General features: G+C 43.6%; 1 protein-coding gene across 1 annotated transcript in view; it reads right to left on the reverse strand.

Annotated features, from left to right (window-relative positions):
- Positions 1 to 20,153, reverse strand: part of LOC126273084 (cytochrome P450 6k1-like) — a 71,496-nt gene that overhangs the window by 44,128 nt on the left and 7,215 nt on the right. Inside the window, exons 2-4 of the mRNA XM_049976498.1 lie at positions 18,901 to 19,153; positions 18,535 to 18,773; positions 11,011 to 11,273 (exon numbers count right to left, since the gene is read on the reverse strand). Of these exons, the coding sequence (XP_049832455.1) occupies positions 11,011 to 11,273; positions 18,535 to 18,773; positions 18,901 to 19,132 (734 nt within the window). The 5' untranslated portion in view covers positions 19,133 to 19,153. The remainder of the gene's footprint in view (positions 1 to 11,010; positions 11,274 to 18,534; positions 18,774 to 18,900; positions 19,154 to 20,153) is intronic.

Raw genomic sequence — 20,153 nt, forward strand, 5'->3', positions numbered from 1 at the left:
AACTTTTGCCTTGCACAAGCGGAGTCTATCAGCAAGCCTTAATGCACAATTATAGTTGGCTGTGTAGTGTTGGTAGTCAGTGTTCATAATCTAAAATCTTTTAGTATCATTTCAGAATTGGTCCTTCGTTGCACTTTCGACAGTTCTGGCACAACCAGAAAACTGTTGTTCTAGTCATATTACGCTTCCACGTAGCTAGAAGCAATAAATTTTGTGTAAATTTCAGAGCAACCTATGTTCAGCATCATGAACAACCAAGTTTAAATGTTCAAAATGGAGTAGGCTTTCAAACTGTTCGAAAGTTGGCTATTTTTCTGAAGTCAAAACCTGCTATCATCTAACTTTAACACCGAACTGCCTCACTTCGTGTGCTATAACCTGCTTATATCCTCCTCCAGGTAGTCGAGACGTCGCCGCCATAGTGTGTTCCACTATTCGACAGCTGTCCTCCAGAGGCCATCCAGAGTGTGGGCATGGTTCTTACGACGACGTACTGGAAGTTCCAACTGATTCCAAGCGTTTTATGTAAGTCTGCAGGCTTTCGTGGCCGTTGTCACTGAAGTAAAAATCTTCTGGGTTATTAAGACGCGTCATGTTTCTTCTAAAATAATTAAAAAATTATTTTAGAAGAAACATGACGCGGTTTAATAACCAAGAAGATTTTTACTTCAGTGATTCCAAGCGTGCTGTTTGCAGTTCATCCAATACTGCAGGCCATTCCATTCTGTTGATTCCTGCCTCCTGGTGAAAGGTGTTCACGAAATGGGCACGGTGTGCTCGTGCGTTACCGTCTTTAAAGAAGAACCCATCGCCGACTGTCGCGATACTGCATATTACCCATATTACCCTCGACAGCTTTTTTTTTTCTTTTTTTTTTTTTTGGTCATCAGTCTACTGACTGGTTTGATGCGGCTCGCCACAAATTCCTTTCCAGTGCTAACCTCTTCATCTCAGAGTAGCACTTGCAACCTACGTCCTCAATTATTTGCTTGACGTATTCCAATATCTGTCTTCCTCTACAGTTTTTGCCCTCTACAGCTCCCTCTAGTACCATGGAAGTCATTCCCTCATGTCTTAGCAGATGTCCTATCATCCCGTCCCTTCTCCTTATCAGTGTTTTCCACATATTCCTTTCCTCTCCGATTCTGCGTAGAACCTCCTCATTCCTTACCTTATCAGTCCACCTAATTTTCAACATTCGTCTATAGCACCACATCTCAAATGCTTCGATTCTCTTCTGTTGCGGTTTTCCCACAGTCCATGTTTCACTACCATACAATGCTGTACTCCAGACGTACATACTCAGAAACTTCTTCCTCAAATTAAGGCCGGTATTTGATATTAATAGACTTCTCTTGGTCAGAAATGCATTTTTTGCCATAGCGGGTCTGCTTTTGATGTCTTCCTTGCTCCGTCCGTCATTGGTTATTTTACTGCCTAGGTAGCAGAATTCCTTACCTTTATTGACTTCGTGACCATCAATCCTGATGTTAAGTTTCTCGCTGTTCTCATTTCTACTACTTCTCATTACCTTCGTCTTTCTCCTATTTACTCTCAAACCATACTCTGCACTCATTAAACTGTTGATTCCGTTCAGCAGATCATTTAATTCTTCTTCACTTTCACTCAGGATAGCAATGCCATCAGCGAATCGTATCATTGATATCCTTTCACCTTGCATTTGAATTCCACTCCTGAACCTTTCTTTTATTTCCATCATTGCTTCCTCGATGTACAGATTGAAGAGTAGGGGCGAAATGCTACAGCCTTGTCTTACACCCTTCTTAATAGGGCACTTCGTTCTTGATCGTCCACTCTTATTATTCCCTCTTGGTTGTTGTACATATTGTATATGACCCGTCTCTCCCTATAGCTTACCCCTACTTTTTTCAGTATCTCGAACAGCTTGCACCATTTTATATTGTCGAACGCTTTTTCCGGGTCGACAAATCCTATGAACGTGTCTTGATTTTTCTTTAGCCTTGCTTCCATTATTAGCCGTAACGTCAGAATTGCCTCTCTCGTGCCTTTACTTTTCCTAAAGCCAAACTGATCGTCACCTAGGGCATTTTCAATTTTATTTTCCATTCTTCTGTATATTATTCTTGTAAGCAGCTTCGATGCATGAGCTGTTAAGCTGATTGTGCGAAAATTCTCGCACTTGTCAGCTCTTGCCGTCTTCGGAATTGTGTGGATGATGCTTTTCCGAAAGTCAGATGGTATGTCGCCAGACTCATATTCTACACACCAACGTGAATAGTCGTTTTGTTGCCACTTCCCCTAATGATTTTAGAAATTCCGATGGAATGTTATCTATCCCTTCTACCTTATTTGACCATAAGTCCTCCAAAGCTCTTTTAAATTCCGATTCTAATACTGGATCCCCTATCTCTTCTAAATCTACTCCTGTTTCTTCTTCTATCACATCAGACAAATCTTCACCCTCATAGAGGCTTTCAATGTATTCTTTCCACCGTCTGCTCTCTCCTCTGCATTTAACAGTGGAATTCCCGCTGCACTCTTAATGTTACCACCGTTGCTTTTAATGTCACCAAAGGTTGTTTTGACTTTCCTGTATGCTGAGTCTGTCCTTCCGACAGTCATATCTTTTTCGATGTCTTCATATTTTTCCTGGAGCCATTTCCTCTTAGCTTCCCTGCACTTCCTATTTATTTCATTCCTCAGCGACTTGTATTTCTGTATTCCTGATTTTCCCGGAACTTGTTTGTACTTCCTCCTTTCATCACTCAACTGAAGTATTTCTTCTGTTACCCATGGTTTCTTCGCAGCTACCTTCTTTGTACCTATGTTTTCCTTCCCCACTTCTGTGATGGCCCTTTTTAGAGATGTCCATACCTCTTCAGCTGTACTGCCTACTGCGCTATTCCTTATTGCTGTATCTATGGCGTTAGAGAACTTCAAACGTATCTCGTCATCCCTTATAACTTCCGTATCCCACTTCTTTGCGTATTGATTCTTCCTGACTACTGTCTTGAACTTCAGCCTACTCTGCATCACTACTATATTGTGATCTGCGTCTATATCTGCTCCTGGGTACGCCTTACAATCCAGTATCTGATTTCGGAATCTCTGTCTGACCATGATGTAATCTAATTGAAATCTTCCCGTATCTCCCGGCCTTTTCCAAGTATACCTCCTCCTCTAGTGATTCTTGAACAGGGTATTCACTATTACTAGCTGAAACTTGTTACAGAACTCAATTAGTCTTTCTTCTCTTTCATTCCTTGTCCCAAGCCCATATTCTCCTGTAACCTTTTCTTCTACTCCTTCCCCTACAACTGCATTCCAGTCGCCCATGACTATTAGATTTTCGTCCCCCTTTACATACTGCATTACCCTTTCAATATCCTCATACACTTTCTCTATCTGTTCATCTTCAGCTTGCGACGTCGGCATGTATACCTGAACTATCGTTGTCGGTGTTGGTCTGCTGTCGAGTCTGATTAGAACAACCCAGTCACTGAACAGTTCACAGTAACACACTCTCTGCCCTACCTTCCTATTCATAATGAATCCTACACCTGTCATACCATTTTCTGCTGCTGTTGATATTACCCGATACTCATCTGACCAGAAATCCTTGTCTTCCTTCCACTTCACTTCACTGACCCCTACTATATCTAGATTGAGCCTTTGCATTTCCCTTTTCAGATTTTCTAGTTTCCCTACCACGTCCAAGCTTCTGACATTCCAAGCCCCGACTCGTAGAACGTTATCCTTTCGTTGATTATTCAATCTTTTTCTCATGGTAACCTCCCCCTTGGCAGTCCCCTCCCGGAGATCCGAATGGGGGACTATTCCGGAATCTTTTTCCAATGGAAAGATCATCATGACACTTCTTCAACTACAGGCCACATGTCCTGTGTATACACGTTACGTGTCTTTAATGCAGTGGTTTCCATTGCCTTCTGCATCCTCATGTCGTTGATCATTGCTGATTCTTCCGCCTTTAGGGGCAATTTCCCACCCCTAGGACAAGAGAGTGCCCTGAACCTCTATCCGCTCCTTCGCCCTCTTGGACAAGGCCGTTGGCAGAATGAGGCTGACTTCTTACGCCGGAAGTCTTCCGCCTCCAATGCTGATAATTTATCAAAATTTAGGCAGTGGCGGGGATCGAACCCGGGACCGAAGACGTTTTGATTATAAATCAAGGACGCTACCCCTAGACCAGCTATCGGCCAAACACCTGACTGCCCCATGTTTCTACAGCAGTGATAGAACTGCCTGCCAGAGACAGGCATTGCCACCCGCCACCCCATCCCCCACACTCTTCTACTACGCTCACCAGGCTTCAAAGAAATCTTGTTCTTGTCGGTGAAAATATCCCGACACCGTTCATCCGGGCTTCATCCCAGGTGCCTACCTTCTTAGCGCTCCACAGTGATGAAGGGTCGACGCCGTTGTTAGTACTGAGCGCCAGAGGCAAAATTGATCCAGTGGAGACGGTTGCGCACTCATAACTAATATCCTGGTAACTCCATGGATTTATGGAGTATGTAAAATCCACAAGGAAAGCTTCCTCCTCAAACCTGTCATTAAAGGATAGACTCCTCTACTTACAATCTGGCGAAAACAAGGTCACATCATGGGACTCACAGAATCGTAGGCGGAGGATTCGACTCACCTCGTTCACAGGAGCAGCAGGTATAGGACATTGATGTTGTAGGGCAGCTTTGACAAAAAATCTGTCTTCTTCAACTTTCCAACAATCGGCTCCATTCAGGAACGAATACCTTTTGTTATCGGTGACCTGGTGAGGTTATGTTTATCGTCCAACTATTTCAGCTGGCGTGATAAATGGTTCAAATGGCTCTGAGCACTATGGGACTCCACTTCTGAGCTCATCAGTCCCCTATAACTTAGAACTACTTAAACCTAACTAACGTAAGGACATCACACACATCCATCCCCGAGGAAGGATTCGAACCTACGACCGTAGCGGTCACACGGTTCCAGACTGTATCGCCTAGAATCGCTCGGCCACCCCGGCCGGCGTGTGATAAATATTACATAATGAACAAACGAACAGAGTGACGACCGAATCACCACTCTCGCCGGCAGCACGGCAGCAGAGGACATCTTTATGCAAGCACTTGAAGAAAAAAAAAAAGAAAAAAAAGCTGCCTTAACCCCCGCGTAATTCCGCCAAAACTGTTGGGTGCGACACTTGAGCGACACATTCTTCATTTGGCTGCATGGAGAACGTGAACTGCATAAGTTCCTTGAGAATATCAATTGTTTGGAATGCAGGTGGATGGCGTACGTTATCTTCAAGCAGAAACATATCGAACAGTTACTAATAAATTGATATTTATTAGATATGAAGAAATACTCAACTTCACAAGTCCTCTAAAATACTAAAGTCCAGTCACTGTACCTTTGACTGAGGCCTCCGTAAAGCCCAGAGCTGGCCTACGATGCCTACAGAACCTGTGTCTCGGAGACGACGGACGAACACTGCAGCTTGTAGACTGGGACGTATCTGGAGACTGTACTCGACTCGGAGCACTGAAGAGAATTGTATGCCGTAGCTCAGTGCTCCGGATTAACGAGGCATCGACCAATCGCTATCCACGCATGTGATGCCCAGGGGCTAGTACCTGGGGGCCATGGTGGACCTCGGTGTAGTTCGAAATGCCAACCCATACTGCTGCTGCGCTACGATTGTTTCGAGGGCGGATTATCGATTGTGGAGGGGTACTCTCTGGAGTCATGAGTACTGTCACCACATCAACAATATACGTAAGAACATCCATTTGACACTAGAATAAGAAAGTAACAGTGAGATTCTGTTCCTGCTCGTGAAGGCCTACAGCACTCCAATCGACAAACTGGAACACTAGATCTACCCGAAACCTGTCTACGCAAATCACTACCCACACTCCAAATCCCATCATCTTCCGGCTCACGGGTATTCCATCTTACATACGCTAACAGGTCGAGCCCATTGCGTCAGTGATAAAAGTAGTATCAAATAGTAATTGAAAGCGTTGTATTACACCTACCGAGGCAACGGGTACGACAATAAAGCAATAAGAACACTAAGTTTCGTAGCAAGCCACAAACAGAAAATTAAACAGCAGCCACCTGCGCTAAGGGCGTCAGTGATGGAGTAGGCATGGCGCTTCGACAAGGAGGTATCAAACCAGTTCTTTTCCGGAGTGGCAGCTTGAAGCAGGATTTGGTAGACTCTATTAAGGACGCAATAAAAGTCGTCAAAGTCGCAGGTGTGTACTAGACGCAGTATCAGTGCATGCAATCTACACCGGGAAACCCGGGAGACCTGTTAGTAGCCGCGTAGCTGAGCATGAGCGCTACATACCGCAGGGACAAAAAATGTTCAGTTCAGTTCCTAAGGGACCAAACAGCAGAGGTCATCGGTCCCTAGACTTACACACTACTTAAACTAACTCATGTTAAGAACAACACACGCCCATGTCCGAGGGAGGACTCGAACCTCCTGCAGGAGGGGCCGCGCAGTCCCCTGAGTCTTGTGGAAATCACTTGGGGCAAGGCCTGGTGAGTATGGCGGATGAGGAAGACACTCAATACGCAGGTCTGTGATTGTTGCAACTGTTATATGGGCAGTGTTGCGCCTTGCATTGTCATGTTGCAAAAGGACACCTGCTGACAGCAATCGACGTCGGTTTGAGTTGATTGCAGGCCGCAGATGATTTTTTAGGAGCTCTGTGTATGATGCACTGGTGACAGTGGTCACTCTAGGCATTTAATGCTCCAAAATGACGCCTTTTTCGTCCCAAAAGAGAGTCAGCATAACCTTCCCTGCTGATGGTTCTGTTCGAAACTTCTTTGGTTTTGGTGATGAGGATTGGCGCCATTCCTTGCTCGCTCTCTTCGTTTCCGATTGGTGGAAGTGAACCCAGGTTTCGTCCCCAGTAACGAATCTTGCAAGGAAGCCATCACCTTCTCGTTCAAAGCGCCGAAGAAGTTCTTCTCAAGCAGCAACACGTCGTTCTCTCACATCAGGAGTTAGCTGCCATGGCACCCGTCTTGCAGACACTTTGTGAAATTGGAGCACATCATGCACAATGTGGTGTGCTGACCCATGAATTATCTGTAAATATGCTGCAGTGTCACTCGGCGATTTTCCTTCACAATGGCTTCAACTGCTGCAATGTTCTTTGGTGTCACACAAAACTCGTTGTGCCTGACCTGGACGAGGAGCATCTTTCACTGAAGTTACACCATTTGCGAACTTCCTACTCCATACGTAGACTTGCTGCTGTGACAAACACGCATCACAGCACTGAACCTTCATTCGTCGATGAATTTCTACAGGTTTCACACCTTCACTACGCAAAAACCGAATAACAGAAAGCTGTTATTCCCCGGTGCAAGTCGTAAGTGGGGCGGCCATCTTTATACTGATACTGTGTCGGTTATGTTTGCATCTGCACCATGCTGCTACGTAGAGGCCATTCTGCACGCTGTTTGTAGCACGCTTACCAACATACAGGATAACGGCGCGAAATTTCGATTTGTTATAACAAATTTTTGGTGATTCACCCTCGTATATCCGACCGTGCAGCAAATGCTCAGTTTCTACAGCCAGTGCTCGAGATGTGTCACGGAAATTCTCTCCCCCCTCGTCAACTGGTCGGAAGATTTTGCGGTGAGTTTTACACTGGTGTTCCTGCAGGATTCAGAATGTGCACCAAAGGAAACCCCAAGATAGGATACATAGCCGTGACTTCGCCCTTTGTGGCCAGCGAATATTCTTTGAACGGACAAGGCACATTTTAGTCTGCACGGTGCCATGAACTCACAGAACTGACGCATATGAGGTTCTGCTCCGCCACATGTTGCGCAGTAACATCCACTGCACTCAGTTCGTATGACAATGGTGTGATTTCACAAGCTCCGTCCTTATCGGCCCGTTTTTCTTGAAGAAGATAATACCTCGCGGGCGTATTAGATGTACAGTGACATCTGCACGTCATAAGGACCACCTTGTGCAACACATGATCCCAGCTTTGTCAGCACGCAACTGTCTCCACACCACTATTTTCATGTAAGATGGGGAGACACCACTTGTCGCCTGCCAGTTCTCCGATTTGCTTCGAAAACCTTCCGTAAAGACAGCCTCATCTGTACGCAATTTCAAGATGTGTGGCCTTCCAGTTCCTCCGACCAAAATCCACGTGCCTTCTGGTTGTGGGAATATCTGAAAGATTGTGTATGTCAGGGATGTATCTGAACGCTTCCTGACCTGAAAGATAGCATACGACAACATATCGCTCTGCTTACATCGATATGCTGCGACCAACTGTGCACGCTGCTATGTTAGGGAGTCGAGAGATCATATTGAACACATGTCGTAACTTGTGATCATACCCTAATAAACATGTCAGAACCACCGTTATCATGTTTTTCATCATCCCGCCCCTTCTCCTGCACTCACACCACATTATGACTCCTTACAACGGTTTCTTTTCACCTGGTGGCAGAAAGTGGAACTATTATTTTTTCAACATACACTGCGAGCGCACCGATTAATGAACATAAATAGGATGTTTCAGCGTTCTGCGATGTAAACAGCCTGCGCTGCTGCACTCGGAACACCGTCGGTCTGATTATAACCACCCAGTAGATCGGTAAACTCCCAGGTTACCTTCTCTATAATAAAGAGTTGTCCGTGTATACTGTAAATAGCCTGTTTATATGTTTGTATGTTGACAGCGCTATAGACTGTCATTAATATCGCTGACAGCGCTCTGTGCTCTCGGTAAGAGGCTACTAATCCGTCCAACCACAGAGTCTCTTACCTGGGGCGCAAGCGCTGTCAGAGATATTATTTACAGTCCATAGCGCTGCCAACATACAAACATATAATCTGGCTACTTACAATACCAACCAGATGTATGAGGTTATGAGTGACAGTTATTCACGGAGTCTGATTCAACACATTTGAAAATGTATCGCGCTTTGAAACACAGCGAATCTTTCACAGCCACATAGTGATGCGTAGACTGATCGATTCAGAAACGGACGATATATATTAACGATATAAGGGTTTATTCATAAGCACCTCCATAGTTTTACAAGATGACTGCTCTAAAATTACAAGACACATAAAAAATGATACATTTCAGTGGCTAGAGCATGTTTCCCAGTTTCAATTCGTAGTATGCACCAAGGTGTGATTGCACTAGGGAGCAGGTATGTCAGAATGTGTAAAACGATCATATAATCCATACGGTCGTTCCAGATTAACTCCCAACCCAATGAAAAGATTTCCAAAAGCAGCCTTCTGTTGTGCCTTTCCAGGCAGTTTTTGTCAGTATCTTCAATTAACAACATGCACATATTGGCACTTGCCATGTCACAAGCAATGCCCATATTGACCACTTCCCATGTGAGTTATAAATTGGAGAGGTGCTCTATCCTCTGATGTGCGGCTGTTATCTGTTTGTCATCTACTTTTCTAGGAGTCGTCATCTGAATCCCCAGAGATACTTATGAATAACCATGAATATTGACAGAAAGCGGACTGATGTAGGGAAAATATAATAGGCTTACAAGTTTATGAGTTACATGACGTAAACACCTGGGATTAAAATCAGGGCATTATGTAGTGAAAGGATGTTGTATCAGGGATCCCACAAGGGTCAGTATTGGGTCCATTACTTCTCTCATTACATGTTAATGATGTGCCAACTATTCTCTCCCACTGCAGACACCACCTATACACTGATGACCTTCAGTTATATCTCTGTGCAAGTCCAGCAAACCTGTACACAACCATCGGTCATGTAAATGCCGAAATAACCTTTTCTCCTTCTGCAAACAACTTTGGGATAGTTCTGGAGCACCACTTAGACTGGACTGAACACACTACTGCAGTCTATAAGAAAGTTTCTGCATCCCTTCATTGTCTACAGAAATATAAAAAAAGTATTTACATTCGATCTTAAGAAGAAGGTCGTAGAATCCCTAACACTCACTATTCTCGACTACGGCGACGCTATTCTTTAAGGACTTTCGTACGAAAACTCTCGCAGGCTTGAACTGGCGATGAAAGCTTGCCTACGATATATTTGTGACGTTTGTTATTACGACCATATCACTCCAGCCTATGATCAATTATCGTGGCTACCTGCTGATAAACTTAGGGACTACCATACTAAATGTTTACTCCATCGTCTTCTCAATCATCAGACTCCCTCTTACTTATCTTCAGCCACTAACAGTACAGCAGAAATACTCGTTCACAACAAAGTAAGATCGTCTCAGTACCACCACACAACACTATCATATTTTCTAAATCACTTCCTTATCCGCAACCCGACTTTGGAGCAATCTTCCTCAAAATATCAGAGAAATTAAATCACTTCCAGGCTTCAAAAAGCAGCTAATGGCTGACCTTCTCTCGCAATAGCTTTCTCTCCCACATACTGGTCTGCAGCCTACACTCTTAAATCCCCCCTCCGCCTGCAACTTTTCCCTTCTCCTCGCTTACAGAGTTATCTACTTAAATCAGGTCCTCTCCTAACAGCTGCCATTACTGTCATTCCAATTTTCTTGTTCTTCATCCTTTCTTTTCCCGACAATACTAAATATGATTTAAGTTGTTCTAAACTAGTCTATATTATTTTTAATGCACTTTGTTTTATTATTACTGTGATTATTGCCATTTATCCTTACTTTAATTATTGTCAACAATTATTATTATTATTATTATTATTATTATTATTATTATTATTATGGTTATTATCATATCTAAGATTGTTATAATTTTCATGAATGTTTTGGTAATACATCTGTCTGTGTTGTTCCTGGTCAGATGTAAGAGAGAGCCTCAAGGCCCTAATGTGGTCAGGCTAAATAAGCAAATAAATAAATAAATAAAATAAAATATGTCTGCACACAAACTTTTTGTCCAAAGAGAAGCATTGTTTCACAGTCTGTACACTTCATTAGGTAACGACAGTTTCCAAAGTGTCTTGCAATCGTGCTGCTATTACTCACCTGAAGAGTTTCGCAGTAGGTGGATGGATAGCAAGTAACAGCTGTTCCACCCTGTCCGATGGGTAGAACTCGAAGAGTTTGCGGCCCCACACCCGAAACTCAGCGTCCGGATTGCGCTGGCAGTTGCACTCGACGCCGAAGGCGACGCTCCCGATAACGTCTATCGTGAATCTGGCCGAAACGTCGCGAATCTCTACTACTTGTTCCCTCCGCGCTGCATCGTCCAGGACTTCCACCATCTCGCGGCCGCATCTGTCTATCGTCTGCAAGTGTCAAATGTGCAACCATGTGAAGCTCTAGACTACACTTCATCTCGCAGTAAATAATATATATGTGCAAAAATGTCCAGGAATAAATTTAGCTTCGAGTGAGGAAAAAAACTATAGACGCAGGCCACATTAAGAATATGTAGCACACCCGTGAGTAACTGATTTACATTCAGTTACTGTATTGGAGAAAGAGTGCTTCTGTCGCAACGGCAATTTCAATATTTCATGACGAATAAATCCACTCCAGGTGTATTTGACAAAACCTGTATTTGGATAAAATCGTACGTATGACCCAGGTGTCAGGATGTAAATCCCATCTTCAGGCGCTTGAATGGGGACGAGAAAATCGTACTAGTCACGTAAAATGTCCAGCAAATTTATTAAATCTCTTGACCGGTGTCACCAGGTCGGAATAAAGGAAGACAAAGAAGCAATTCAGGGGCAAGCTGCTAGATTTGTTACCGGCAGGCTCCATCCATGCGCGAGTGTCACGGAGATGCTTTGTGAAATCAAATTGGAATCCCTGGAGGAAAGACGACGTTCTTTTCACGAAACACTACCAAGAAAATTTATAGAACCGGTATTTGTGGCTGAGTGCAGAATGATTCTACTACTGCCAAAGTACATTTCGTATAAGGACCTCTAAGACAAGATAAGAGGAACTAGCGCCCGTACGGAGACATATAGATAGCCCTTGTTTCTTCGCTCGTTTACTAGTGGAATAAAAAAAGAAAGTGACTGGCAATGACGGACGGTGTCCTCCGCCATGCACCTTTTGGTAGCTTGCGGAGTTTGCATGTAGATGTAGATGCAGATTCAATGAATGGCAGCTACTTTGCGCAGACGACAGGCAGTAAACAGCTTGTCGCAAGTGATTAAGTCATCGAACCTAAACCTCAACGATAACTAAATAAATTTTTCTAAAATGATAATAATAATAAAAAGAATAACGAATAGATTCCTGGCGTAAGGGGATAAGTGTCTGAGCAATTGCAGTGCCTCCGTCAGCGATTGTTTTACTTCCAGCAGCCTGGCGCACATCAACAATTTAACGGACTGACAAGATAGTTCGATCACTAAATAATTTTGCGCCCAGCTTTGGAGCAACAAGAACAATCATTGTACATCATGGTCAGGCATGTCTGTCAGGAACGGAGCAAGGATTATAATTTTAGTATTTTTTTCCTAAAATGTGTAACTTTTCTAGTTACGGTTTTTTGACATTGTTGTGTGAGAAAGGTCTCGTGATTTAAGCTTTATCTAGTTCTGTAACTCTTCGGATACACTGTTACACTAATATGCTGTCATTTCCCAGCCACGCTAAATTTTAAGTCAGTACGGCACACGTTACCCATCCTGACATCCTAATTTATGTTTCCAGTGGCTGCTATGACTCGCATTACTTGAATACCAGGATTTTTTCATTAAAGAGGTTGATGTATACCTGTTTTCTGACGGCAATTTTAGTACACATTGTCAAGTCAGAAACTCTGTTGTTTCTTCCCAATCATCATAGTTAACCATTAGTGAGTAGAATAATCAGTGTTTTCTGTGCTTGTCTGATGACGGAGAAACCACTGCAAATATTCGACGTAGAGCAGGTGTCTTTGTGCAAGTGCAAAGAAGACAGATTCTGTGGGACTCTTCCGTATCTGATTGTACTAACGAATTTAAAAAATGGTAAAGAGGTAAATGAAACCCGTAAATTATATAACCTTACCACCACAGGAGACGAATTTGATAGGTAAGCACATCAAACAACTGATAACTGTAGCACGGTATTTCCTGTTCAAACAATATCATAACACAGTCTGTTGCACTAACTAGGGAGCATTTTCAAGAGCCAATGAATGATCTTGATGAAACTTAGCAGGTGCACAGAGGCGGCAGAATAATGTAATACGTATTTTTTGTTTGTGATCAGTTTCACTTTTAAGTGGTAAAACACACCCCGAAAGGTAATTGGGCATATTAGGTTTGGAGGGAACATGTTTGAAACACTGATATACACTCCTGGAAATGGAAAAAAGAACACATTGACACCGGTGTGTCAGACCCACCATACTTGCTCCGGACACTGCGAGAGGGCTGTACAAGCAATGATCACACGCACGGAACAGCGGACACACCAGAAACCGCGGTGTTGGCCGTCGAATGGCGCTAGCTGCGCAGCATTTGTGCACCGCCGCCGTCAGTGTCAGCCAGTTTGTCGTGGCATACGGAGCTCCATCGCAGTCTTTAACACTGGTAGCATGCCGCGACAGCGTGGACGTGACCGTATGTGCAGTTGACGGACTTTGAGCGAGGGCGTATAGTGGACATGCGGGAGGCCTGGGTGGAGGTAACGCCGAATTGCTCAACACGTGGGGCGTGAGGTCTCCACAGTACACCGATGTTGTCACCAGTGGTCGGCGGAAGGTGCACGTGCCCGTCGACCTGGGACCGGACCGCAGCGACGCACGGATGCACGCCAAGACCGTAGGATCCTACACAGTGCCGTAGGGGACCGCACCGCCACTTCCCAGCAAATTAGGGACACTGTTGCTCCTGGGGTATCGGCGAGGACCATTCGCAACCGTCTCCATGAAGCTGGGCTACGGTCCCGCACACCGTTAGGCCGTCTTCCGCTCACGCCCCAACATCGTGCAGCCCGCCTCCAGTGGTGTCGCGACAGGCGTGAATGGAGGGACGAATGGAGACGTGTCGTCTTCAGCGATGAGAGTCGCTTGTGCCTTGGTGCCAATGATGGTCGTATGCGTGTTTGGCGCCGTGCAGGTGAGCGCCACAATCAGGACTGCATACGACCGAGGCACACAGGGCCAACTCCCGGCATCATGGCGTGGGGAGCGATCTCCTACACTGGCCGTACACCTCTGGTGATCGTCGAGGGGACACTGAATAGTGCACGGTACATCCAAACCGTCATCGAACCCATCGTTCTACCATTCCTAGACCGACAAGGGAACTTGCTGTTCCAACAGGACAATGCACGTCCGCATGTATCCCGTGCCACCCAACGTGCTCTAGAAGGTGTAAGTCAACTACCATGGCCAGCAAGATCTCCGGATCTGTCCCCCATTGAGCATGTTTGGGACTGGATGAAGCGTCGTCTCACGCGGTCTGCACGTCCAGCACGAACGCTGGCCCAACTGAGGCGCCAGGTGGAAATGGCATGGCAAGCCGTTCCACAGGACTACATCTAGCGTCTCTACGATCGTCTCCATGGGAGAATAGCAGCCTGCATTGCTGCGAAAGGTGGATATACACTGTACTAGTGCCGACATTGTGCATGCACTGTTGCCTGTGTCTATGTGCCTGTGGTTCTGTCAGTGTGATCATGTGATGTATCTGACACCAGGAATGTGTCAATAAAGTTTCCTCTTCCTGGGACAATGAATTCACGGTGTTCTTATTTCAATTTCCAGGAGTGTATAACAAATGTTTTTGAAATAAAAGTTGATAACTAATTAAAGTTCTTGAAAACTGTATTGTCGAATTTTGTAGTAGTCAGAAATTTTGTAAACTACCCCACCACCATTAACTAATTTAAAAAAAATGAAAACCTTCGTTACAATATAATTTTTCAAGCTACATACATCCACGTGTAATAAAGCTAGTCTCTGAAATGCCATTTTTGTAAAATAAGCTGTACACAATGTGCTTGCATAGTATCTTCAGCATAACTAATTAAACTACCTGAACAATCATTGTTATTCTAGTTACTGTACATATTTTACTTGTATTTTTTTATGTTTCAAACTGTTATTTTACGTTTTACTTTCTTTTTTTGTTTTTTAGTTTACCGTTTCATGTAAGTGTATTTTCTCAGTTGAAACTAAAAGGTAACTCATTATTATGACACAACATCATTACAGTAGTGATAATCTATAGATAAATACTTATAACGTTTTCTTACACAATGCACATAAAATGAACGACTGTACCTCTGCAGTCAAGCCCTTTGGGTTCACCAGGTGAACAAATAAGAAAACATCTTTCAAACATCGTTTGTCCTCCTCAGGCCCATTTTTACCAGATTTCAATGCCGGCGCAAGGACATTTGAGACTTCCAAAAGAGATTCTCGAATTCTCGGTCTTAACTGACCATTAGTTTCTTTTAAAACTATGAAAAGGTGGGTGATCAATATGAGAACACCGTTTTTACCATGAGACCCGAGGACAAGGAACTCGTTCATTTTCTGATCCCAAAAGGCTCCTGAGCGCAGGCACAAACGTGAGATATATACGGCTTTCGATCTTGGCAAAACTTTATGAACAGATTTTCAGATCTCGTTCTTTTAAATGATTGTGATGTCACTCTCCGCTTGAGAAACGACATAATCAATCAGCACTCACTAGTGCACAATCAATGCTCTTCGCCAAGGCTTGTCAAGGTACTGAAATATGCCTGATACAAATCAGAATATTTAGAGGGTCACCCGTGACAGTTTGAGATCCTGTGAAAATTTGTTTTACATTGTGTCCTCTGTCGTGTACGTTATGTGAAGGAATTTCGTTCATTTTATGGGCATGGTGCAAGGAAACGTCGTGTCTTAAGTATTTATTTACAGACTTGCTGTTACCCGCTGCCTCACTCGCATATCAGCAGGTTTGTTACGATGAGCGATAGTAGTAAGTAAGCCAGTAGTTTTACTAGATGTCTGTGTATTTAGTGGCGTAGAGACGTAAGTACAAAAATGTATTCAGTGCCGGTATGCAGTTACATAATTAATGTGTTCCTATTATTTTGCTGTATGTCGAACCTGAAATCATGCATTATATTTTTCTATTTATATTTAAAGAACGTCTCGATTCCTTACATTCATGAAGAAGCAAAATTTTCAGCAGTTTCTCTAGCTCACCTAGTAATGGATGCGAGATTTTGTCACCAGAGCAGCACATACCAACCGTTTCTCTCTTACATTTTAATACGTTATGGTGTCTTCATTTTTGATTTGTCCCCCTATAATGATTAATTTATGATTGGCAGAGTCAGTTAATGTCCGCAGCTCGTGGCCTCGCGGTAGCGTTCTCGCTTCGCAACCACGGGATCCCGGATTCGATTCCCGGCGGGGTCAGGTATTTTCACCTAGCTCTAGATGTGTTGTTGGGTCGTCTTCATCCCCCATTACGGTCGGAGGACCTCCACTAGGACCTTGCCTAGTTCGGCGGTAAGGGTCTCCCGCATCGTTCCCCTACTCTCTGCCAAGGAGTATGGGACTTCATCAAAATCAGTTAATAGATCAGAATCAAATGCAGCCTCACCAAAAGGCTCCCGCGTTCCATATGTAAAGGTATGGCCCTCTATTTATGGTACAGCCTTTAAGTGACGCTATCGATGTGATTATTCAAGCCTCTTGGAAGCTGTATAAAGTGCGAGTTTGTGACTGTTCTGATGTCTCGGTAACTCTTACGGCCGCCTGACGTTCTGCATCCAAGTTCCGGATGATATGAAATTGCTCTGAGGTTTGTTGGATTCGAGGAGCTCTCTCAGCTCGAGCTCTCTTAGAACTAGGCGCTAAATCAGAGGTACATTTACGAAGCTCATAGTAATACTTTTAAATATAGTTCTCCGGCTTGCTGTCTTATCTTATTGTTATATCTCACACAAAACTCTCCAGCTAAGCCAGATGGGGTAGGAATTCAATAGCATAAAGCATAAGCACAGTAACATTGGATTTGCAACATCACGGAATAACTTACAGACACTAAGAATCGTCGACCATCGCAATAGCGTCGTCTGCATCTCATTCAAGTAGACCATATTTAAAAATGTTGATAATACTAAAAAAATACGACTTCCTAAACTCGTAGCCTATGGTTCAACCCATCCCAACACTAAATACGGTTCAGCAGTAGAGTCGTGAAAACTTAGCAGTGTGAGTTACTCTTATGGATGAAACACATTGAGAATTGAATAAGCATTGTATTAACGACGTTGAACCGTATTACGTAGAACATATAAACCAACAAAAGCATTTTCACAAATATGGTAAAGCTCAAAAGTGAAACAGAAAATAGTTTTATCAACAGTAAATATTTTTCCTAGTTTGCGTAATATTCTTCAAATTAATAAACATCTTGTAATGCATACTTTGTAAAGTAACCTATCTGTTTCATCAGGGTTCAAGCAATCTCACGGCAGATTTCATGGATTCAGCGATTTAGTCGTGAAAATGTAACAGGGCTACTTTCGCATTTATAATATTAATGAGGATTATCATTACTGTAATGATTTTGTATCATAATAATGAGTTACACATTATTTTCAATTGACAGAATTCGAGTAGAAATGGTACACTAAAAAACAAACCAAAAATTAATGTGAAACGTAAAATAACAATTTAAAACATAAAAGAAATATAAGTAAAATACGTACAATAACTAGGCTAATGATGAATGTTTTGATATTTTAATTATGTATGTTGAAAATACTCTGACACCACATAGTGTACAGCTTATTTTTCAAAAGTGGAATTTCAGAAACCAGCTTTACTACATATGAACGCACGAGGATGTAGCTTGGAAGTTTCTTTAATTTAAGTTGTAACAAAAGTTTTCCTTTATCAAAATGAACTAATGGTGATAGGATGATGTGCAAAATTTCAAATTATTACAAAATTCAATTATGCAGTTTTCAAGAACTTTAATTACATATCATCTTTCATATCAAAAATATTTGTAAGATGAGATGTGTGTGAAATCTTATGGGACTTAACTGCTAAGGTCATCAGTCCCTAAGCTTACACACTTCCTAACCTAAATTATCCTAAGGACAAACACACTCACCCATGCCCGAGGGAGGACTCGAACCTGCGCCGCGACCAGCCGCAGCGTCTAAGACCGCTCTCCTAATCCCGCGCGGCAAAAATATTTGTATATATAATCGTTTTTAAGATATTCCCACCAAACTTAATATGTCAAATTACCTTTCTGGGTGTGTTTTACCACTTAAAAGTGACAATGGGCACAAACAAAAAAATACGTGTTGCGTTATTTTGACAACTAATTTCTCTGAGACTTGCATGGACATGTATAAAGTGACTACATCATTCACGCGCAAAAACGTCACCTAATGAAATTCACACGGCGAAGAAACAAAACTTAACCTCACTTTGATTCCATTTCATTCTTACAGTGCTCTGATAAAAGTTGATATCACACTAGAAAATGTATCACTACATTCTACTGACATTCTATTGTCGCTGATTGCTATCAGACGTCGCCATGTTTTAAAAATTGTATTTCCGCTCACCTCGAACATCATTTTCAGTTTCCCCGAGGTGAACGCGGGTGTCAGCTTAGAGCGCAGCCTCTTCCACTTGCTGCCGTTAAGGAACAGCAGGTGATGGTTGAGCGGCTCGCTGTCATCGAACGGTATGCACCTGTCCTGGAACGCGTCGAAGTCCTTGACCAGGACGTCGCGAATGAGGTCCGGGTCGAACACCAGGAAGGCTGGTGCGTAGAGTGCGTAAACCCCGAGGAAGGGCTTGTCTATGGCAAGAGAAAGCTGTGGAGGAGCACCGCTCAGCGGAAAAGCATCATGGGAACAGAAACAATAACAAAAAGCAATAAGCGTAACGATGCAGAAAACGAAACAGTAGAGAATGAATATACGTACCTCGGTGTCGTTTGTAGATTTCGTGTAGCTGAAGTTCAACTCGCTTCTTTCCGAATAAAGCCTCTTTTTCCACACTTCCGAAAGGGAAAACTGCTTCGGCCTGTGGAACGCCCCTTTTCGTCCAGTAGGAATACCAGGAGAGGAAATAGAGGTAGACGGCGGCGGACAGCACAAACAGCAAGCCCGTTGCCGCTCCCCACCACGACTCCAGCACAATCGCCATGACGCTCATGATGGAGCTAGAGGTGCCCACCTGTTATCACGTAGCCTTGCTGACGTCGGCCTGACACGAAAGACATTGCAACAGAAACAGAAAGTTTACAGTAATGCTTCTACTACAACATTTACTAACAACTATTAGCTACCTGCCATATAGGATGCTCCGAAGAAAAAACGTCTACGCACTAAGAGACCATTCTAATGGGTAATATTTGCTCATGACAGTCCGCCTCCTCAGCGTAGCGATAGCGTTTCCGCCTGTCACGCTGGGGGCTCGGGTTCGATTCCCGGCAGGGGACTGGGTGTTGTGCCTCCATCACCATTTTCATCATCATTGACCCGCAAGTCGCAGACGTGGCGTCAACTTAAAAGGACTTGTAATACGGCGGCCGAACTCCCCCGCTTGGGGCCTCCCGGCCAACAATGCCATACGCTCATTTCATTTCCATGCTCATGAATGATGATTCAGTTGTTGTAACGTGACTCAATAGCCCCCCCCCCCCCCCACCAGGATGGATTCACCTTCTCAGAAATTTTACGACAAAAGTGTAAGTCTCTTCAGGTTTGCTGCCGGATCCTAAAATCAACTCGATTCAATATTTCGGCGATCCAACATCTTCAGGAGAACGCTGCTTCTGCTGATGAGATCCGCTGCGAACTCCGGCAGCAAACCGAAAAAGACTTTCAAGACTTATTACGCCGGGAATGCCTACGAAGTCGCATGTAGAAGGCGTAACACTAAAGAGTGTGGAGTCGCACCAAAGCTAATATCGTCGACCCTCTGTAACAACTGCAAGCTATCTCGTCCAAACCACTCTTATAAAAGCAAAGCTAAGTTTCCTTAAACCAGAGCTAAACATATCGTCCTCTTTCGCAAGAACGTTACATCAGTTCACCCAAACAAACCCATACGTGCCGCAGCCACAAGAGAAACCATAATCCGTTTCATAACCACAGGTCTCTAATATATCATCACTTTCGACGACCTCGTATCCTCCAACAAGTAATAGCTGGTTCTTCCGTATTTCATCTTA

The sequence above is a fragment of the Schistocerca gregaria genome, chromosome 5, assembly GCF_023897955.1.
Source record: "Schistocerca gregaria isolate iqSchGreg1 chromosome 5, iqSchGreg1.2, whole genome shotgun sequence".
Lineage (NCBI taxonomy): Eukaryota > Metazoa > Arthropoda > Insecta > Orthoptera > Acrididae > Schistocerca > Schistocerca gregaria.